The sequence below is a fragment of the Conger conger genome, chromosome 2 (genome assembly GCF_963514075.1).
Source record: "Conger conger chromosome 2, fConCon1.1, whole genome shotgun sequence".
NCBI lineage: Eukaryota > Metazoa > Chordata > Actinopteri > Anguilliformes > Congridae > Conger > Conger conger.
The window spans coordinates 22,511,831-22,534,618 of record NC_083761.1 but is presented as its reverse complement, the minus strand read 5'-3'; the positions used below and the strand labels follow the sequence as shown (position 1 = coordinate 22,534,618).

General features: G+C 45.6%; 1 protein-coding gene and 3 non-coding genes across 5 annotated transcripts in view; all 4 read right to left on the bottom strand.

Annotated features, from left to right (window-relative positions):
• Positions 1–3,755: 3,755 nt before the first annotated feature.
• The window catches only part of LOC133121961 (echinoderm microtubule-associated protein-like 4), a 36,880-nt gene continuing 17,847 nt past the window's right edge, over positions 3,756–22,788 (bottom strand). For both annotated transcript variants that reach the window (XM_061231568.1, XM_061231567.1), the window contains 13 exons: positions 18,282–18,377; positions 17,912–18,046; positions 17,292–17,427; positions 17,047–17,198; positions 16,444–16,569; positions 14,526–14,657; positions 14,229–14,296; positions 14,010–14,098; positions 11,046–11,143; positions 9,603–9,690; positions 8,542–8,643; positions 7,860–7,990; positions 3,756–7,531 (listed from right to left, as the gene is read on the bottom strand). In XM_061231568.1, the coding sequence (XP_061087552.1) occupies positions 7,109–7,531; positions 7,860–7,990; positions 8,542–8,643; positions 9,603–9,690; positions 11,046–11,143; positions 14,010–14,098; positions 14,229–14,296; positions 14,526–14,657; positions 16,444–16,569; positions 17,047–17,198; positions 17,292–17,427; positions 17,912–18,046; positions 18,282–18,377 (1,776 nt within the window). In that variant the 3' untranslated portion in view covers positions 3,756–7,108. The remainder of the gene's footprint in view (positions 7,532–7,859; positions 7,991–8,541; positions 8,644–9,602; positions 9,691–11,045; positions 11,144–14,009; positions 14,099–14,228; positions 14,297–14,525; positions 14,658–16,443; positions 16,570–17,046; positions 17,199–17,291; positions 17,428–17,911; positions 18,047–18,281; positions 18,378–22,788) is intronic.
• trnai-uau (transfer RNA isoleucine (anticodon UAU)) lies at positions 16,728–16,821 on the bottom strand. Its single transcript has 2 exons — positions 16,784–16,821; positions 16,728–16,763 (listed from the first exon to the last, which is right to left on the bottom strand). It is a non-coding gene; the product is annotated as a tRNA-Ile (tRNA).
• trnai-uau (transfer RNA isoleucine (anticodon UAU)) lies at positions 19,920–20,013 on the bottom strand. The gene is made up of 2 exons: positions 19,976–20,013; positions 19,920–19,955 (listed from the first exon to the last, which is right to left on the bottom strand). It is a non-coding gene; the product is annotated as a tRNA-Ile (tRNA).
• Positions 21,790–21,883, bottom strand: trnai-uau (transfer RNA isoleucine (anticodon UAU)). The gene is made up of 2 exons: positions 21,846–21,883; positions 21,790–21,825 (listed from the first exon to the last, which is right to left on the bottom strand). It is a non-coding gene; the product is annotated as a tRNA-Ile (tRNA).

Here is a 22,788-nt window from a genome sequence, read left to right as displayed (position 1 = left end):
CCTCTGAGACAGGCCGCAAAGCCCAGTTACCCATGCTTCTACCTAGAATGTCTGGAACACCAGAGATTATTGTGAACAGGGCAGTTGCGAATCCACCACAGGAAGGCAAAGTGCAGCAGGAAGAACCAAATGTAATCCTGTGCTGTGCCAGCAGGTCAGCCAAGGAGCATTCAGAGCAGGTTGAGCAGCATAGTGCTACTGAACTCAATATTGCAGATGGTCAGGAGGAGGAGGAGCAGCCTTGCCAACAACAGGTGCACAGCCTCCCCACATGAGCGTCAGGGAAAGACACCCAGCAATAAACCCATGTCTAAAGCAAGGTGAGAAGAGAGGCCAACTCCACGCATTAAAGTCAAGTGGCTTGAAGCCAAGGAAAGGGATGCCTGGAGAAACTTGGACCAGAGTCAGTACATAATCCTGGAAAAGGTAACCAGGTTGAACCTCTTTGGTAACATCGTCTATGAGAAGGCAAGGAGAGTTTCAGAGAGATGGTCCAGAGGAAGAAAATCGCCGAGGGGTTGGTGAAGGAGAGGCATCTACTCAGGAAGTCCTGGGGGAAAGCAAAAGAGCAGGGGAAGGAAGGAATGAAGACAGTCTGGGGCCAGATCAAAAGCAGACTGGCAACTCTGAGGAGGGCAAAATTGATCTGGAATTACAGAAGCAAGAAAGACTAGGAGAGGTCAAGGTACTCCTGAAATCTCAGAGAAGAATGGGAAGTAAGAGATTATGGAGCAAGAACTCAGGGGCCCCATCAAGAACCAGCTAAGTGGCCAGCACATCCCACTTGGCTCCCCAGGGCACATACCAGTCTTCCTATTCGACCTGTCTGGCTGGATCTGGCAAATGCCTATGGTACAGTCCTCCACCAGCTCATCACCTTTGCCTTCAAGTTTTTCTGTATCCACAACCTGATATCCAACTACTACTACTACTTTTATTTCTGATTTCTTCTTCCATGTCCACTTCTTCCATCACTGATCTCAATTTTTTCCTCTCCTGTTCTCTCTGCTGAATCTCCATCTTTAGTCTAAATTCATTTTTCTCTCTCCCCTTCACCAACATTTTCCACTGCTTACTCTTTTCTTCCTCTTTCCACTGCACTTTTTATTTCTCTTTATGCTGCTCTGCCTCTACCTTCTTCCTCTCCTTCTCCATCTTTTCTCTCTCAACCACCATACTCTCTCTCCATCTCTATCTTCTTCCTCTCCACATGCCTGTCCTACTCACATTTCTCCTGCTCTCTCAATTTTTGTTTGGTGACAGGCTCATAGTCTTCTCTGAAGTTCTTCCTGCATTTGCTTCTTCTCATTCACGGTCAGTTTCATCTTCATCTTCAAATTGCACTCAACATTTCCCTATATCTCCAATGCCATCTTCATCATTTATATCTCTACCTCCATTTTTTCCCCTAACCTCTTTCTTCCTTGCCACCAGGCAAGTCCCTCTCCTTTCCCCAATTGTTTTTCTCCAAAATAATCTTCCCATTCTTTATCATGTCAATAGTTCTCTTCTCCATGTCAGCCAGTTCTGCTTTCATCACAGCACTGGTAAATACATCCAATGGACTGTTGTAAAGTTCTCATTTTTATCTGTTCCGAGCAACTTAGCAACATTTTGTGTAAAAAAATATTCTTTCAGTAATATCCATAATTTTAATCAGGAAAGCTCATGAAATTTTAGAACAATAACATTACATTTAATACTTTTGTCCAGAAATGGGTGCGTTGTGTCTATCCATCCACCTTCCACATTATATTAGCATATAGGCTAGCCTATCATTTGGTGTGCGATGTTATTATTAGGCTACTTTTCTATACACTTTAAGCAACATATTGTAACCTATTTGATTAACAAATGCCCGATGACGGCATAGAAATCCAGTAAACTCCAGTAAAAGCCTCCCGCTAAATAATATAATCCATTGACCGCTTACCTAATGTCCCGCATTTTGGTCGATTGCCATTACTGCCCACATCTCAAACCTAGAATAGCCTGTTTTCCGTTCATTGTTCGACAGGAAACGCTCTGATAGACTAATTAATAAAGTGAAAATATGCGACTGAGCTGTTGTAAGTCGTAATGTGACCGTAAACATGATTTACTCTGAATATAATGAGCCCTCGCTATTTCCTCGACGTCCCACTGTTACATCACAAAACAGAATTTCAAGCTGAGTCAATTTACTTATTCACTTGGCGGCGGGGGGCAATCTAGCCTACATTTGTATTAAGAAATAGATTGAAATAGATTTAAGTAGATTGAAGTATGGAATATATTTTATGCCTAGTAGTAGGTGTAGTAGGTTAGGCTAGTAGGCTAGTAGTAGTAGGCAAATAATAATAATAATAATAATAATAATAATAATAATAATAATAATTAGTTGTAGTTGTTTTTTTATCATTATTGGCCTATTATAATTGTATAATTAGAATTTAGTGATGGGCGGCACGGATGGTGCAGTGGGTAGCACTGCCACCTCACAGCAAGGAGGTCCTGGGTTTGAATCCCCGTCGGCCGGGGCCTCTCTGTGTGGAGTTTGCATGTTCTCCCCGTGTCTACGTGGGTTTCCTCCGGGTACTCTGGTTTCCTCCCACAGTCCAAAGACATGCAGGTTAGGCTGATTGGAGAGTCTAAATTGCCTATAGGTATGAGTGTGTGAGTGAATGGTGTGTGTTCCCTTTGATGGACTGGTGACCTGTCCAGGGTGTATTCCTGCCTTTCGCCCAATGTATGCTGGGATAGGCTCCAGCGACCCTGTTCAGGATAAGCGGGTTAAGATAATGGATGGATGGATGGAATTTAGTGATACTCGGCAGATCACAGTTAGCAATTATGTCGCCGCTTTTCCTGACACCAATAGCTTGTTTCTGTTGCCTGATTTTTGCCTGCATAGCACACACACGCAGAACGGTTTAGCAACATTTACAATAACCAATAGTGTTAAAAGACGTGCGTAATAAACATATGACAAACCACTACAGGAGCATTCTGACCGCATCTCCCCTTCTTGCCAGCATGGGAGGCACCAGGGATCCCGGGCACCATGATGAGATCTCACACCACGTTCTAATGCTCTGTTCGGCAGGGCCCTTCGGATTGCTCTACCTTTTCTGCATACCTACGGCTGGAGAAGTGTGTGCAGTGGATGCAGGCACCTGTCGGCTTTCCGCCGGAGTCTATGCAGATGGCAGAAACTCGAATCTCTGCTCAGTGTCCCGATGTACCACTAAAATGGTGATCCGTACAAGCACACTGAAAGACTACAGCTACTGCAGGAGCTTGCATCATGAGTTTTAAACATCTCTGCAGTAAGAACACTGCAATTCGCAATGGGTAACTACTGTACAGTATATCTCCTGTTTGTTATCCCTGTATCCCCATCATCAGTCCCTCTAAGTAGATCAGAATGCTGCTGCTCGTCCAGTCTACTACCACTCTAATACCTGGAATCTATTATCAAATTGTACACCTCTTTCAAAAATATCAGCTAAAATATCATGTTGGCTTCATATATAGAAGCAGATGCAGCCCTTCTTGTCCAACTCTAGTCCACTTGCTTCTTAGGGAGGTTGTGTTGCTATTTGACTGTATGGAGATGATTGGTGAATCCTTGTGTAAATGTGAGATAATCTGAGGAAATCTATAATGTTGTATGTTGTAAACTGAAATCATCCATCCATCCTCCTTAAGACTTGGTCATTGTAGTACTGTTATATAAGGTTGGGTTTAAGAAACAATGGAGAAAAGAGAAAGCATTTTCTGTTTGAAAAGTTCTTTTGTTTTTTTATTCGTAGCATTGTACTGCCATTTGAAAGGAATAAAAGAGCAACCAAGATATCGGTTCAAATATCTTCACATCATTTCACTTTGTCCTTAACTTTGAGGAACATACAAATGACAAACAAAAGGACAAATGGTACATTTGGTTCCGTTCCAATAAAGTATTACATTTGTATTCAATATTCAATCTAAAGCACTTTGCAGTTAGATTGGATCTGGGTCTTGTTTTATTGTATCATGCTCATTCCACCTTTCTTTTTAAACTATCACCTTCACTAAAGCCTGTAACTTGGCCTCAACTCTCTGAATACCAGTCCCTTAAACACAGTCCAATCCAGCACAGGGTTCCACTCACTATATGGGTGGGTTCCTGTTCTGGAAAGCTCACTGTTCTCCAACCCAATTAATCAGCGGAGTGACGATCCATTGCTCAGGGATCCACAAACCCACTTTGGGCTCCTCCCCTATATGGTGTTGGGCAGACTATGTTCAGTTACTTGAGGGCTGCGAGCCCAGTCGCATGGCTATGACCCTTCTGCAATGTCAGCACTAAGCAATCGGGTTAGCCACTGCTAGACTGTGTCGTCAAATGTTTATTTTTCTTTCTCAAAATGAAAAGGTGAATAGTCCAAGCCCTTCATTGACTTAAGTTTCGAAGCGGGAAGAATATTGCAGAGAGAGCGAAAGAGACATTCTGATTTACCCGGGGGACCTGCAGCCAGGGTATCCAGCTGTGACATTCACATGAACATGGACAGCTAGGCTGCCTTATCCAATAGGTAATTTAATATCTCTTTAACTGGTTGTTATCCATTTTATACCGTGCCTTCAAAGCTATTAAATGATCCTTTGTAAATCATCTATGTTAACTGTCTTTATTACCTGCGCTGTGTAAACTGTATGGTTATGTGCATATCTGTTGTTGCAGGCATAATTCTTCATGTGAACAGTACATGTTTATAACCCAAGAGTCTACAGATTCAGTTTTGCTATCTGGAAAACACATGCACACATAAACACAGGTGTGCACAGACACTCTCTTACTCGCTCGCTCGCTCACGCACACACACCCACACACACACATACACACACACACCTCTTTGATGTTGCTGGTACTGTTGATTTTTAGATTTTGTGGTCACTGTTGCTCTTATTGGCAGAGGTTAAGGTGTCAGACAAAATGTTCATGGTGGCACTACTTCAACCCTCAAGGGTTTCAAAACCATATGTTTTTCCAACCATTACAATCAAAATACTATAATGAACTACGACTAAAATGTACTTTACACATGCATTGGTTTAGTAGGGCATACTGGTGTGTACCAGTAGAATACTCTTGGCCGTAAGTGCAAGTTCAAAAAACAAATCCTAAATAAAGTCAGTCAACAGAATTATACACAAAGGCATATCAATATATACAGGAACTGACCAAGTCAGAGTGGTTATCATGAGGGCAAACGTAGACATGTAGTGAGTATGTACTGTATCTGAGAACTAGAATGAGCTAGCAGAAATCAGCTGGAGGAGTTGCCCCTGTCACACATTCACACAACCAGAATGGGGCACAGGCCTCAAGTTTGTTAAAAATACACCACACATTCTTCAGCATGTTATTTTCTTCTTTCTCCTGAGGACTGGTTTTTAATGTTAGATAGTATCATTTGTCTGCCACAAAGCATGTTGCCAACTGGCTGTACAACCGAACACCTTCTATCTTTCTCCACTAGCTTTGCTAGCTAGCTAGCTTATGTGATTCTGTAACCTGTGTAAGTGTTCAGCATTTCAAAACTGGCAAGTGCCATCCCAACTCCTCTGGGTTTCCCGTATCGAACAGCAAAGCATTCGAGGATTGCGCTGCCTGTTGACACTTCAGGTAAGTTGCTAAAGCATAATGGAAAATCATTCCTTTGCCAAGAAAAAAATGCAAACATTGCATTTGGCAATAATCCCGACATTGTACCGAGCAAGATAAAAAAAGAGATTCTCTGTACACCAGCAGTAACATAGAGAGCTTTGAAAATTAATGGAGAACAGTGTTGGTGTCATGTTAGTACGTCATTACCAAATGAATCCTCTCACTATACTGAACCTTTACATTACATAATTTCCATCCACAATCTGTTTAGATCCACGTAACACTGACATCATGCACTGGCGTCACCTTTCGTCTCAAATTCTCACTTCACAGAACCAGAAACAAACAAAGCATCCATATTTCATGCCTTTTTACAGCATCCACCACACCAAAAGTGGCCTGGCATTTTAAAAACAAAGCACTTAAAAAAAAGAAAAAAGTTGTGCCATGACCCGCAATTGGCCAATTACAGCATGGCATTACAGCCCCATCTCTGGTAGAAAAAAAGCTATTGCTGCCTACATCTGACCTATTACATCACAACTCGCTGTAGCTCAGCCAATCATATCAATGTTGTGAGGCTCACATAGCATGCCAGTTGCTATGGCATTGCTTGGTGTTGAACAGGCCAGTGAGATGCGCAGAGCTCACAAACCAGCAGTCTAGTGACACCATATCTATGGTGCTCCCAGCTGTCAACTGGAGGAAGGCTTTTTCTTTAATGTTATCAGTCTGCCTACTTGGAGGACAGAGAAACTGCTCTCAGGTGGTGGCGGGCAGGAGTGAAAGCAGATGGACGCCTCCATCATTGCTGGCGGTGTGATACCTGGCAGGCTGACCCTGAGATTTGGCAAACAGGGAACAAGGCCTGGGATGACACTGTAACAAAATGAAAGGATCCAAAGAACAACCAAAGCACTTGACACTATCTCTCTTTCTTTTTTCTTACTGTTACTTTTCAAAAAAGCTCCAGCCACCACCGGTTTTTTTTTTTTTTTCAAAGTACTGCTGGTAAAGGAAAGAAGGTCTCCAATCACCCATTAAAAAACAAATGCAGCACACAAACAGCCATTGCAAAAAATCATGAAAGAAATAAGTAAGCTGTGATAAATTAAACACTATTCATTCAGTATTCCAGTTATTCCAGCACAATTACTGCATTCAGCTGAAATATAATGCAGACATTCAACCAAGCGAGTCTCTCCATGTACGTTTTATGAAATATGGAGAACCCAACAAAAATGTGTATAGTAACTTCCCCTTCATTCTTTTCCATGAGATGTAGCTGAGTGGTAAGACAAAAAGAAAAAGCAACAGCTCTCCTCAGACCTCTTGCATTCTAAAAAAAAAAAAAAACCTTGAAAAGATTCTCATACAAAAAAAGTTTACTGCACTCCACAGTGGAAGCTGCAGTGACATCTGGGTGCCACTAGGAGCCGCTCCAGAGTAGGAACAGGGTAACTGCTAAGCGTCTTACAAGGGTAAGGAAGGCCCGTGCTCGTCGTTGGGCGTGGCCAAGTCGTCGCTAGGCTGCTCCAGGCTATCCTCGGGGCTGAGCGTGCTGTCGGAGGGGGGCGGGGTGCTCTCCGGCGAGCTCTGCAGCTGTCCGTTATGGGTGGGCCCGGCGGAGGAGGGGAGGGGCCCGGTTGGTTCGGAGGACACGGTTGGCTGCGCGGGCAGCGAGACCCCGCCCCAGGGGGAGGAGTTGTGAAGGAGCCCGTCCCCCAGGCCCAGGGTGAGCGCGTCGCCGCTGCCCAGAGACGGGGCTCGCTCCACCACGCGCCACTGCATGACGCTGGTGTCCTTGCCCCCCGTGGACACTACGTGGCTGTCGCTGTGCAGGAAGGTCACGTTGGTCACATGGCTGCTGTGGGCCGTGTACTTGTGGCTGGGGGCCTGGGAAGGGACAGACATGTCGACACACAGATCCTCAGCGGTGCAAATTCACTTCCGCTGCAGAAATTGAACCCTCCCTCACCTTCATTGGCAGCTGACCCTTTCCCAGTAAAGATGTTACATACAGCAAGCAAATAACAAGACTATAATCGAGACTAATTACTGTTTTCTTATACCTGCACTAAGGAAGCGAACACGCCTGTCTAATCAGATTCACCTGTGATGCCATTTGTCCCACATATTATGACCGATATTCATAATTATTATTATATATTATTATCATCATTATCATTATTATTGTTACAGGGAATGTTCTGTATCAGCTGACCTTGGGCCTTGAGCAGGGGTACTGAAAGAGGTGAAGTTTGCAGAAGTCGTCAGCCAGTGCAATCAGCTTTCTACTGTGAGACCTCATCAGGGCGTTTATGTCCGTGCCATCTGAGCCCTCTGGCCACACCCCTGTGCAGAACAGGACACAGAACACGACACAGGAGAGAGGAGATTGCCTCACTGTCAGGACACGTAAAGAGGAGTGATGTCACAGGCAGACTCTTCTGTCATTTCTGTTTGTGTCCAGCAGATGTCAGCAGAGCTGACAGTTTGGCCAGTACGCTAATGCGGTTTGTCCTCTTAACAAATATAGGACAATATAGGACAAATATATATAGGACACATGAACATGCACAAACAAGCTTGCTGAATGTGTGTGCGAACACACACCTACACATACTGCACAAACACATACAACCTGAAATAATATAGCTCAGTTCCAGACTGGACCAAATACTATGATTTAGATATGTGATATGTTAAAACACTCCTGCAAATTGCTGAGAATTTTTTGATAAGACATACTATTTCTCTCAACTAAGGGTTATGGTATTACAAATAATACTTTGATATTAATTACAATTCAGCAAATAAAACCGATTATGAGCAGTGCTGTGCACAAAAGCACCCCTTCCCCCATCCTCCATCCTTCGTCCCCTCGACATTTAGCAACATCTCACCAAAGACATGGAATCCGAGTACACAGGTGTAGGTAGCCCAGTCAATGTCCTTACACTCAGAGCGGTTCTTGATTAGCTTGCAGCTGCTGCTTGAAATATCCCCTAGGAGGCAAGTGGAGACATATGAGGCAGAAACAGTGGAGATGAGGGCTTGGATCATCTCAAAACATGATTAACTAGCTTGCCAATTCTAAGGATACGGTAAGGATAGCAAAAGCAAGGATCACTTGTCCTGTGTCTCACTTGCTTTTAACTTAGTTGTGCCATGGCATTACAGTGCATTTCTATGCTTTGAATAATGTACGTAAAGGCCAGTTTAGTTTAGTCGGGCAATGTATGATCAGAGGATGGATATTGCTATATTGCCACCAACATTCCATTATCGCTCTACTTTGATTTTGAACACCGTTGCTCATAAAAAGTATAAACTAAGAACGCATCGTCGAAGAGGAGTCTTTACAAGCTCAAGACATGGAAGCTATTGCTACACTTAGCTAAAGATAATGACAGAAGAGAATGTTCTATGATAAGGTTGTCATGAAAATTGAGCATTCAATTCAATTTTGGGAGAGTATTGTGGAGGAGTGCACCTGTAGTGCTCATTGGATGGATGGGTGTAACCAGCAAACTGGTGACTCAAGGGGCGCAATTTCAAAGGTGAAAATTTGCTTTAATGAAACAATTAAAAAACTTAAATCCTGCTAATTACTTCATTAGAATTAAAAGGTGAAGCTCTTAATGGCAATGTAATCACAGTTCAAACAAGAAATTGAAAAAAAAGGCATTAGGCAAACTTCATTATTACTTGTGTCCTTTATAATAAAATGCAAAATGGTTGAACAAAGGTTCAGGAAAGAGATAACTTTTTCTCCCACCAGAATATGCAGTTCATATGTATCACTCTTCTGCAATGTGAAAGTACACATTGAATATGGGTCATAAGCAACCGGAATGGCATGTCTGCTATTCACAAAACAGTATGGGCAGAGGAACAGCATCTCCAATCACAGTGTAAAAGCAGTACCATCAGTGCGAGTGTTTGTGCTGAGCTCCACACTCACAGTAAAGGATCTCATAGTCTCCTGAGTTGGACATGAGGAAGTTGCTGTCGAGAGACCAGTCCAGATGTGTGATGTAACTGGTATGTCCCTGCAGAGGAGAGAGAGAGAAACAGTGAATTAGGAGGATGAGAGGATTTTGTCCAAATTAAAGAGGTTATATTAGGTTAGCTTTTCCCCACCTATCCCTATCCCCTATCAGGGAGCCACTGTCTTTAATTTTCTTTCTTTCTCTCTATCACACACACACACACACAGTTGCATAAAAATATAAATACAAAACACCCGAGACAAAATAGATGACCTGGACTACGTTTCAAATTAGTCCAGGCTTTTAAAATGTGTGCTCTTTCCTCAGTAGGTGAATCGTCACATCACCATAGGAGAGAGAGCTGTTCATTAAAACTGGACCGGATCCGGACTTTCCATATCTCCCTGTGGCCTGCTCGTCTGTCCTCTCAGGAGTGTGTAACAGCGTGTGACAGTAATGTATTTTGTTCTAGTCAAAAATGCTCACCCTATTTTAAAGTATAGACACTAGATTTTTTACTCTCTGCTGCCACCACACGGTGACCCCCAGCATATTAACAGAGTGATAGGAAAAGGGGAAAGCAACGAGAGATAATTTTTCAACTAAAGAAAAGCTTTACTACAGAGTATTACACAGAGAGTGACTTCCTCCACTCTCAAACAATATCTGACCAGAGATGAAGCTAGAAAATAAGTTGTGCTGTTGTCAGGGGCCTAAATATATCTGTGAATCAGGTGACTCATCAGTGAGTGTCGGAACCACAAAGTCTAAAAATGAAGTTTCTGTTTCTGTGCAAAATTATCCAGAGACACGTGCTACTCCTCATGCGTTACCGACTACAGTCCCAATCCACAAAGGCTATTTATATTTCCACATTACACAATCTTGCATTTATTACATTTGCTGAAGTTAATGCTGCATAAATGACAGTACAGAACAGTTCAGTGCAAGACATTAAAGCTTGTGAGGTTTTGTGAATCCTAATTGTTTGGATCAAGAGAAAGACTTTGCTCTCCAGAGAAAAACATTGATCAATTCAGATCGTGCTTCCTTATTGTTCATTAATGCATTGTAATTGAACCACAAATGACTTGTATCACCAGCTGTATTTTAGAAAGCTTTAAACTGTACACAGCACATTACTTACGTATCAGGGTATTAAATAAATATTTTTTTCTTGCTTCTTTTTTCATGCATTCCAAAACATTAACATGCAACATACAGTATAAACATATACCGGAGGTTTGGTTTATAATAAATGTATCTAAAGACATGGAGATGGACTGTATTTAGAATAGAATATGATTAATGGCAGATGTATACAAAGGCACAGAGACTTACTGTGTACACTAACAAGTGTCATTTTCATGTATATGTTGGCAAAAGATGTGTACAGTATATGTAGCCTCACTCACAGTGCATTTCCCGTATCTGCTGTATTTCTTGCCTTTCTCAGACACGTTGTACAGGTAAATGAAGTTGTCATGTGATCCTACTGCCAGCAGCGAGCCATCTGTGGAGGGAACAGAGGGTTACATCATCAATATGATAGAAGACAGCACAGCAAAAACACACACACACACACACACACACACACACACACACACACACACAAATGCACACACAAGACTGCAGTATCCTATCATCCATCCATACCTACATTATCTAACCCACTTAATTCTGGTCAGGGTTGTGGGAGGGGATGCGATTTTGCTGCAGCCTGTCCCAGCATGCAGTGGGCAAGAGGCAGGAATACACCCTGGACAGGTCGACAATCCCCCGCAGGGCACATGCCATTTGGCAATTTAGACTCTCCTAAAAACCCCCTCCGAGGAATCGCCACCTTAACGTGGTGGAGTGTCCCGGTGATCCTGGGAGCTAGGTTGTCGGGGGCACTGTTAGCCCCCAGTAGGGTCTCCCAAGGCAAATTGGTCCCGGGGGAGGGGCCGGACTAAGAGCGATTCAAAGACTCCCATGATACGGCCACACAAAGACCCAGTTACCTCGCCCGGAAAAGAGAAACCGGGGCCCCCTGCTGGAGCCAGACCCGGGAGGGGAGCTCGTCGGCGAGCGTCTGGTGGCCGGGCCTTATCCCATGGGGCCCGGCCGGGCACAGCCCGGACTGGTCACGTGGGGTCGCCGCCCTGTGGGCTCACCACCTGCAGGGGTCGGCATCGGAGTCGGGTGCTTTGTCCAACGGGCAGTAGGCAAAGGCGGGGATCCGGGCGTGCTGATCCTCGGCGTCGCAGACTGGTTCTGGGGACGTGGAACGTCACCTCTCTGGTGGGGAAGGAACCGGAGCTAGTGCGGGAGGCGGAGCGGTACCAACTAGATATAGTTGGGCTCACCTCCACGCACAGTACTGGTTCCGGAACCAAACTCCTGGAGAGGGGCTGGACTCTGTTCTTTTCTGGAGTTGCTCAAGGTGAGAGGCGCCGGGCTGGGGACATGGAGGTCTGCAGCTTCGGCAGTCGCTGAAGCAAAAACCCGGGTATGGGAGGAGTTCGGGGAGGCTATGGAGAAGGACTTTCGGTTGGCCTCGAGGAAGTTCTGGCAAACCATCCGACGACTCAGAAAGGGAAAGCAGGGCTTGTCTCAGGCTGTTTTCAGCTGTTTTCAACTGCTGACCCGGACTGGGGATATTGTCGGGCGGTGGAAAGAGCACTTCGAGGAGCTCCTGAACCCGAACAACACGTCCTCTGTGGAAGAGGCAAAGCCTGAAGACTCGGGGGAATCTGCACCTATATCACACTCCTCAGCCTCCCTGGGAAAGCTTACTCTAGGGTACTGGAAAGGAGGCTCCGACCGACGGTCGAACCTCGGATTCAGGAGGAGCAATGTGGCTTCCGTCCTGGCCGTGGAACAGTGGACCAGCTCTTTACCTTGGCAGGGTTGCAGGCGGGGTCATGGGAGTTTGCCCATCCAGTCCACATGTGCTTTGTGGACTTGGAGAAGGCTTTCGACCGTGTCCCCCGGGGAACCCTGTGGGGTGTACTGCGGGAGTATGGGGTACCGGGGCCGTTGTTACGAGCCATCAGGTCCCTGTATAACCAAAGTGAGAGCTGTGTCCGCATTCTCGGCACAAAGTCAAGCACGTTTCCGGTGGGTGTTGGACTCCGCCAAGGTTGCCCCTTGTCACCGGTCCTGTTTGTGGTATTCATGGACAGGATCTCAAGGCGCAGCCGAGGTGAGGAGAGTGTCCGGTTTGGTGACCTCAGAATCGCATCTCTGCTTTTTGCGGATGATGTGGTTCTGCTGGCTTCATCGGACCGTGACCTTCAGCACGCACTGGAGCGGTTTGCAGCCGAGTGTGAAGCGGCCGGGATGAGAGTCTTTGCCCCAAGTGAAAGAGTTCAAGTATCTCGGGGTCTTGTTCACGAGTGAGGGTAGAAGGGAGCGTGAGATCGACAGGCGGATCGGTGCAGCGTCAGCAGTAATGCGGGTGTTGCACCGGACCGTTGTGGTGAAGAAGGAGCTGAGCCGGAAGGCGAAGCTCTCGATTTACTGGTCGATCTACGTCCCAACCCTCACCTATGGTCACAAGCTTTGGGTAGTGACCGAAAGAACGAGATTGCGTATACAAGCGGCCGAAATGAGCTTCCTCCGTAGGGTGGCCGGGCTCAGCCTTAGAGATAGGGTGAGGAGCTCGGACATCCGGAGGGAGCTCGGAGTAGAGCCGCTGCTCCTTCGCGTCGAAAGGAGCCAATTGAGGTGGTTTGGGCATCTGATCAGGATGCCTCCCGGGCGCCTCCCTTTGGAGGTTTTCCGGGCTCGTCCAACTGGGCGGAGACCCCGAGGGAGACCCAGAGCCCGCTGGAGAGATGATATATCTCTGGCCAGGGAACGCCTCGGGATCCCCCAGGAGGAGCTAGAATGCGTTGCTGGGGAGAGGGACACCTGGAATACCCGGCTTTGCCTACTGCCCCCGCGACCCGACTCCGGATAAGCGGGTGATGATGGATGGATGGATGGACTCTCCTAACGTGCATGCCTTTAGACTGGGAGGAAATCCAAGCAGGCACAGAGAGCATATGCTCATTTAAACCTAGTGCCTTCTTGCTTTGAGGCAACAGTGTTATCCACCACACCGTAGCAATCATATCAATGCAGCGGCAGAAGCAATCTCCTATCAGACGGCTGCCGTCTACGGCTGTTGGTTCATTAGCATTTTGCAAAGCAGTGCTTTATTACAGCAGCCATTAGCCGCAGACCATTCAGTGGCGCCACCTCTCAATGGCCAGTCCTTCTCCTGACCGACTCACCTCACCCGTCAGACCGCCATAGCGGTGATTTGTAAAACTCTAGTGGGCTGACAGCCCTGCCAATGGGAGGCCGAACGCGGGCCTGCTAACGGAGGTGATACGGTTTCACGTGCTCACCTGAAGAATAGCGCATGACAGAGAGCTGTTCATTTCCATCCGTGTGGATGGCAACCAGGTCCCTGGTCTCGGCATCCAAAGCATACCACCTGCAACAGAGAAGGGAAGAGGGTGGAGGAAGAAAGAGAGGGGAGGGGGGCGGTGTTGAAATATTGGAACAAAACCTGAGCCTCCCCCCGCCCTTTCTCCCGACGTCCAGAGCAGAATAGAAACACATACTTTCCTGAATGGGTCCCAATAACCACGACAGCACCACTGGGGTGGAAGTCTGCACAGTGGCCTGACTCCTGAAGGGAAGACAAAGCAGGAAAAACAAAATGGAGGAGGATGGAAAGAAAGAGAAGCAAGAGAAGGTCAAGCAGAGATGAGGTAAGGCAGAACAAGGGAGAGGAGAGGGGCAGAACAGTACAGTTAAAGCTTTTTTTTTTGCTTGTTTTTTCATTAATGATGTCTCTTGTTTGGCACTGGGGGTCAAGGCTCAGTGCCCCCAGAATACAGTGCTGTCATTCTACTTACATCCAGAAGCCTGTTCCATTCCAGGGAGTGGTCCACAGAGTTCCACAGGCACACCTGGCGATCTTGGGCACAGGTGAGAAATAGGTCCCTGAAGGGGTGTGCGGCCAGCCCCCAAAGTTCATCTGTGTGACCCTGAAGAGGGGTTGGGGGAGAGTGGGAAGAGAACAGAGGAGAAAGGTGCCATTTAAATTTGGGACAGAGATAATACATTTTCCTATTCATACCCCCTCTTAATAAACACTTTAGTTGGTTAAATGCATTTTAGCTGTATGATCATAATTAGTTTTATGTATAATTATAAACCAGTTAGTTCCGACTGTGCATTGTGACTGGCTGAGAAGCATTCCACTAACCTCATCACTGGCTAGAATCAATCCGCATTGTTTAAGTTAGATTGATAGGTCACTCAAATCGGAAAAAAGTTACTACATTTCAACAACTTCAACAAAGTGAATAGATCATTTGATAACATCATGTTTGATCTCTTCCACCCATTGACAACAGAAGAACATTCGGACACTGATTATGCTACTGAGCCTGCTGTTCCTTTTCCTTTTTATTCTGAGCCAGGTAACTCAGTCTGTTATAGCGTTGCCTGGCAACGGTGACAGTTGGCACAGGGGCAAATAGAATTATGAAGGAAACATTTTGGCAGAGTCAATTTGTCTCAAATTATTGTCTCAGATTACCATTACTTGAGAAAGAGCCGTGTTTATTGAACTGTTGAATAATTAATAAAGTAATATCACACTCACGGTCATGCTATTATACTGTTTAATAGACAGCACGGCAGTGATTACCTTTGCCTCTTGGCCAGGGGCCTTGTGCCTACAACCGAATCACAGCCATGTTGATATAGAGAATAACAGCATGACCTTGAGTGTGATATTGCTTAATTATCTTTTGAGTTGTATTATTATTATTGCATTATTTATGTATTTTGTATTATGGTTCTAGGTCAGTTGTCGGCAACCCTGGTCCTGGAGAGCCGCAGGGTGTGCTGGCTTTTGTTGTTACTCAGTACTTAATTGATAAATGATAGCAGTTGATTACACAATTAACTCATATCACCTTGTTTCTTTGGTCTGAGTCAGTTGCTTATTTTAAGGTGAAAACAAAAACCAGCACACCCTGCGGCTCTCTAGGACCATGGTTTCTGACCCCGGTTCTAGGTTCACACAGGTTAACATGCATTAAGTACTTTAATGAGTATGCACATAGAGCAGGGGTCGGCAACCCTGGTCCTGGAGAGCCGCAGGGTGTGCTGGCTTTCGTCTCCACCTTAAAATAAGCAACCGATTCAGACCCAAGAAACCAGGTGAGGCGAGTTAACTGTGCAATCAACGGCTTTCATTGATCAATTAATGCCAAGTAACAACGAAAGCCAGCACACCCTGCGGCTCTCCAGGACCAGGGTTGCCGACCCCTGACATAGAGTATGTCGTATGACCCTATGGATATAGTGTGAATATAATGGTTGACTTGCAGTTTGAAACGGATCTAATGTTACATACAGGTTTCACACATTTTTCTACTCTTTACATCAGTGGTCTCTAACTCGTTGACACGGAGGCCCTTTTGTACACAGGTTTTCATTCCAAAGAATTAATGCTGATTCATTCCAATGACTCATTCTGCCATTTTTAATTAACTGCAGTAAAGCACAGAATATAAGCCACAGTTGTTATTTTGACAACACAAATAACACATTTCATACAGCTTATACAGATAATGTCCATACCTAAAGCAGAGAACTGAACTAATTATATAATCAAGAGCTGAGGCTGTAATAAAAACAGCATACACATGGCTCTCCATGGCACTGAGTTGGAGACCACTGCTTTACATATTGAAACACCGCCGCACAGGAATTGAGTTAACAAACTGTTCAATTTGCCTCCCAAATGAACCTACTCACCTGCACCTCCACCTGGAAGCCATCGTTAAATGTGCCCCTCAGGATGAAGTTACGGGAAGTCCCCACCAGAAACTGTTCCCCCTTCCCCTCGGCCAACGCTCGAATGGTTCCATACTGCTCTGGCACCTTTAAAATCACACACATTGACAGAAATCAGAATATACACAGAGTGAGTGTGAGTTTCCATATGTAAGTACAATGAGTGTGTGTGTGTGCACGCGTTAGCTGTGACTGGTCAACACTGGGAAGCCCTGAATGAGGTATACCCACACAGTAAAAAACTGTGCTCCAGGTGAGGCTCGAACTCACAACCTCGGCATTGCTCTGCTTTGTACTGCTGTATAAGTACCGCGCGCTAACCGATTGCGCCACTGGAGCTATAGACGTGCTGCTTTGTTTGAGTCTGTACTGTGTGTGAATTTTCATGCAGACCTGAGGGTATGCTTGTGTGTGGGTTGGTGAATGTGAGTCTGGATATGTGCGTGTACATATATGTATGTGTGTGTGTGTGTGTGTGCTGCTGCATGTGAGTGTGTATATGGATTGGGCCAGTGGAGCTACGCATGCTGGGTTAATGCAGGTGGGTATACCCGTGTGTCCCACCTCGATCTCTCTCTCATGGTGGAGGTCATGGTCCCACAGGATGACCTTGTGGTCCTTCCCCCCTCCTGTGAGCAAGGTCCCGTTCCTCATCTGACACAGTGTGAAGAGGCTCCCCTCGTGCGCCTTGATCTGACGGCTGATGTGATAGGCGCCTGCGGGTGGAATCACAGGCCAATGAGGAGGGAGGAGGAGAGCGGGCGGTGATGGGAGAGGGAGCGTATGGAGAGGGAGTAAAGGGGGGTTACCTTTAGACCCTTTTCCCGGGGCGGGCTCTGCGGTGCTACGGCTCCACACCATCATGAAGCCCACGGAGTCGCCCGTTACCACGTCACCGGTGCTCAGGAAGGTCACGCACTGCACAAACTTGGGCTTCTCGTGCTTCTGAATGGAGGAAGCAGAGAGAGAGAGGGAGAGAGGGAGAGACAGAGAGTGTGGGGAGAGAGATACGGAGAGAGACAGAGCGGGGCGAGAGATAGAGAGAGAGAGCGGGGAGAGAGATAGAGAGAGAGGGGGAGAGAAAAAGAGAGCGGGGAGAGAGAGATAGAGCGTGGGGAGAGAGATAGAGAGACAGAGAGATCGGGGAGGAGAGATAGAGAGCGGGGAGAGAGATAGAGAGAGAGTGGGGAGAGAGAGATAGAGAGAGCAGGGAGGGAGAGATAAAGAGAGAGAGCGTGGGGAGAAAGAGAGAGATAGAGAGAGAGAAAGCATGGGGAGAGAGAAGGATGTGGGGGCAAGAGGGAATATGTAAATGGTGAAATGCAATACACAGACTTACCAGAAGCAAGAACATGAAATACAATATGAAGAAAGAAACTCTGACTATTCACAGAGCATGCTCTGATGCAGTGTCCACGTGTGTCCGTACCCCGAATATGCCCTGCTTGCGTGTCAGCGAGCTGCCACTCCAGGTCCAGAAGTAGACGTGGCCCTTGCCGCAGGTGACGATAGTGCTGGTGTCCGTTGGATGGAACTCCACTGCAAAAACAGTCTCGTTGGTGGTCTGGAGGTCAGGGCACAGAGGGAGGGGGCGGAATTCAGTGTGACACCAAGTACCATCAGTCAGTATCTTTATAATAAACAAAAAAAAACATATTTTTGCACAGAGAGGAATATAAAGCAATGTGAGAAACAGGAGTGACCAGAGGACATTTGGTGGGGGGAGGGGGGCAGGAGGTAGAGGAGAGTTTGGGTCATACAGAAGACAGTGAGAGATGGACAGGAATGTGAACTTTTACCTTCAGTTCAGCGATGAGGTTTTTTTTCTGCCAGTCCCAGACAGTCAGCATGTGCTCATTAGAGTCATCAACCACAGCGAGGTGGGTGCCTGAATCCTGTAAGGACCATCTTAGTAATTAGGTGTTGCACAATGTATATACACTCACCGAGCACTTTATTAGGTATGTATTAGATTTCTTTTTTAGACTTGTACTGCTGTAGTCTATCCACTTAGAGTTATGATGTGTTGTGTATTCAGAGATGCTCTTCCGCATACCACTGTTGTAATGTGTGATTATTTGCGTTACTGTCACCTTCCTGTCACCTTTGACCAGTCTGGCCTTTCTCCTCTGAGCTCTCTCATTAACAGGGCATGTGTTTTTTGTACAATTCTTTGCAAACTCTAGAGACTAGTGTGTGTGAAAATCCAAGGAAATCAGCAGTTTCTGAGATACTCAAACCACCCTGTCTGCCACCAACAATCATTCCCCGGCCAGAGTAACTTAGATCACATTTTCTACCCATTTTGATGGTTCATTAACTGAAGCTCCTGACCCTATCTACATAATTGTATGTATTGCACTGCTGCCACACAATTGGCTGATTAGATAATTGCATGAATATGTTAGTGTAATAAAGTAAAAATGTTCCCAATAAAGTGCTTGGTGAGTGTAAACGGTACCTATGTTATGTTGGACGTTACATTAAAAGCCCATGTGGCAGGTGAGGCTCGAACTCACACTGTTGCTCAGCCACACACTGCTGTATAAGTACCACACACTAAATATTGCACCACTTAAGTCTTTGTGTGCGTGTGCATGTTCGGGTGTGTGTAAATGGTAAACAGTTGGCATTTATATAGCGCCTTTATCCAAAGCACTGTACAATTGATGCTTCTCATTCACCCATTCATACACACACTCACACCCTCACACACTCACACACGATTGGCTGCCATGCAAGGCCCCAACCAGCTCATCAGGAGCATTCGGGGGTTAGGTGTCTTGCTTAGGGACACTTCGACACAGCCAGGGTGGGGGATCAAACCGGCAACCCTCCGACTGCCAGAGGACTGCTCTTACAGCCCGAGCCATGCTCTTATCCAGAGCAATGTACAGTTGATTAGACTAAGCAGTGGGCCTTGCTCTAGGGCCCAATGCCTTATTGTGGCAACACCGGGGATCAAACCACAAAACTTGTGTGTCCCAGTCATGTACCTTAACCATTACACTATGCTACAGGCTGTCCGTCTTCTTTGTGTCAGAATCTTATCCAGAAAGGGCCAGTATGGGTGCAGTCTTTCAATTGAACCAAGCAGTAGCACACCTGATTAAACTAATCGCCATGTCGTGTGTGTGCGGTAAGTGGCAGACGGAACAGAAGGCCCATGTATAATCAGTAAGTGCAATGTTAGCCTAGCAAACAACAATTTGCATTCTGACATTTGCATTCTGAGAAGAATATACCTCTAGACTGGGGGTGTCACATACTGTATAAAACTGTGCTGGTTCTATACTTCTATAATAAAAGGTAACATACGCATAAAAGGTGAAACCTGCGAACAGTCAAAAATATATATATTTATATATATAATTGTCTGATTACAGAAGTTCATTTTCATATACACATATTTACACAGTTATACTTATAAAAGGTAGTGCTCCAGGTGAGGCTCGAACTCACAACCTCGGCATTGCTCTGCTTTGTACTGCTGTATAAGTACCGCGCGCTAACCGATTGCGCCACTGGAGCTTGCCAAACATATTGATGTTGGAGTGAGTACTGTGTGAATTTTCATGAAGATACACAAGGGTATGTTTGTCTGAGGGTTTGTGAATGTGAGTCTGCATATGTGTACATAAGCATGTGTCTGTGCGTGTGTCTATATATTTGTGTGCAGGTGCATGTGAGTGTGTATATGGATGTGTGTATGTTACATGAGAACCTGGTAAACAAGAATTAGCATTTTCACAAAAGATTACATAGCTGCCAACTCTCACGCTTTCGGCGTGAGACACACGCATTTGCATGTGCGTGTTAAAACAGGCAAATGCGTGTGTCTCACGCCGAAAGCGTGAGACTTGGCAGCTATGAGATTATACAACTATACCAGGGCCGGCCAAACCTGTTCTTGGAGATTCTAATTGTAATTAGCAGCTCAACAAGATCAGGCTGTGACCAAAACATTTTTGGGGTTTACTTGGTGAACTTATCTAGCTAACTCAGCAATCATGCTTCATTATATGCCCCCCTGTGATTCCCAACCCTGTTTCTGAAGACATCCTGTAGGATTTCATCTGAACCCTAATTGCTCTAATTGCTCTGATTACATCCTGTAGGTGCCACTAATTAGTTTTGTCCTCTCTGGTTGAAGGTGTGTTAATTAGTTGAATCAGCTGGTGTGTGTACAGGTGAATTGGAGTATGTTCATGCATCTGTCTGCGTGTATATGTTACAATATAATATTACATTACAATCATGCCCTTATCCAGAGAGATATACAGTGGAGTTACTCTCAGGAATACAGAAATGTGATATCACCAAGAAGACTCAGATAGGTAATGAATAATCACTCATTGTAATGTTAACCTAGCAAACAACTATTTGAATTGTGACAAAAGATTATACCACTAGGCGAGGCACCTGTATCACGAGTTAGCTGGAAACCTGCAGTTAGCTGGATGAGTGCACTGAGTAAAACCCGGAACCCTTCCAAACATGTAACATGGGATGAAGTAAAAAGAGCTTTTCCTGGTTTTTCTCAGTGCAGTTATCCAACTAACTCCGTAATCCTACTATGTGATACAGGGCCCAGGGTGGAATATCATGAAGCACGATTATTGCGTGGCAGCACGGATGGGGCAGTTGGTCGCCCTGCTGCCTCACGGCAGGGAGGTCCTAGGTTTGAATCCTGTTCGGCCGGGGCCTCTCTGCGTGGAGTTCTCATGTTCTGTTACATTACATTAATGGCATTTGGCAGAAGCTCTTATCCAGAGCAACGTACAGTTGATTAGACTAAGCAGGGGGTCTTGCTCCAGGGCCCAATGTCTTATTGAGGCAACACCGGGGATCAAACCCACCAAACTTGTGTCCCTGTCATGTACCTTAAGCACTATACTACACTACAGGCTGTCCGTCTTCTTTGTGTCAGAATCTTATCCAGAAAGGGCCAGTATGGGTGCAGTCTTTCAATTCAACCAAGCAGTAGCACACCTGATTAAACTAATCCAGGGGCTCATTCCAATCACTTATTTTATCGTTCCCTCTCTCCTTGTCCCTTGCTTGACCTGGAAATTGATTGAAGGAGCTATGAAGGAGGAAGGACATTCAATTTGCTTAATTCACATTTTCTGGATTTCCCCGTCTTCACCTCCTGTTCTGGCTTCCTTTTCTTGCCAGGGTTGGGCAGCATCCTACATGGCACATGATTGGGCACCCCTGTCCTAAAGGAAAGGACATCTCCAGGAACAGGGTTGGGCAACCCTGCATGAGATAGATTACCTACACAGGTATGCCTATAAAATACTGTGCTCCAGGTGAGGCTCGAACTCACAACCTCGGCATTGCTCTGCTTCGTACTGCTGTATAAGTACCGCGCGCTAACCGATTGCGCCACTGGAGCTACATAAGAGGTGCTTTGTTTGAGTTAGAACTGTGTGTGAATTTGCATGCAGGCCTGAGGGTTTGCTTGTGTGTGTGTGTGTGTGTGTGTGTGTGTGTGTGTGTGTGTGTGTGTGTGTGTGTGTGTGTGTGTGTGTGTGTGTGTGTGTGCTGCTGCATGAGAGTGAGCATATGGATGTGTGTATGCTTGTGTATGTTAGGTTACAATTTTACACTACAATTATGCTCTTTTTGAGAGTGACATACAGTAATGTGTTTTGCTATGTTTGTTCACATGCATCATTATTGTGGACAAGAGCACAACAGTAAAATATGATTATGACGGGAACAAACTCGATCGATGGCTACAGCAGATGGCTTGCCACTGAAGTATCGAATAACAGCAAATGGACATGGAAAAGTAAAAATAATGTTTTTGTATTTTTCCCCTTATCATAGATGAGCTACACTAAACGCAATGCTCCTTTTCCTATTCATGTTGGAAACTGCCTGCATTATAGGACAATGTGACATCACCAAGGAGGCACAGAAGGCTGATGTATAATCACAAGGTGTAATTTTAACCCGGCAAACCAGAATTTGCATTGTGACCAAGAAAGGTACGACTGAACAGATACCCCATGTAGCTAACTGGGGTGACATGGCTCAGGCAGTAAGAGCAGTTGTCTGGCAGTCGGAGGGTTGCCGGTTTGATCCCCTGCCTGGGCTGTGTCAAAGTGTCCCTGAGCAAGACACCCAACCCCCAAATGCTCCTGATGAGCTGGTCGTTGCCTTGCATGGCAGCCAATCGCTGTGAGTATGTGTATGAATGGGTGAATGAGAAGCATCAATTGTACAGTGCTTTGGATAAAGGTGCTATATAAATGCCAGCCATTTAATTGCATGGGTTATCTGTCAAAGGGGGTA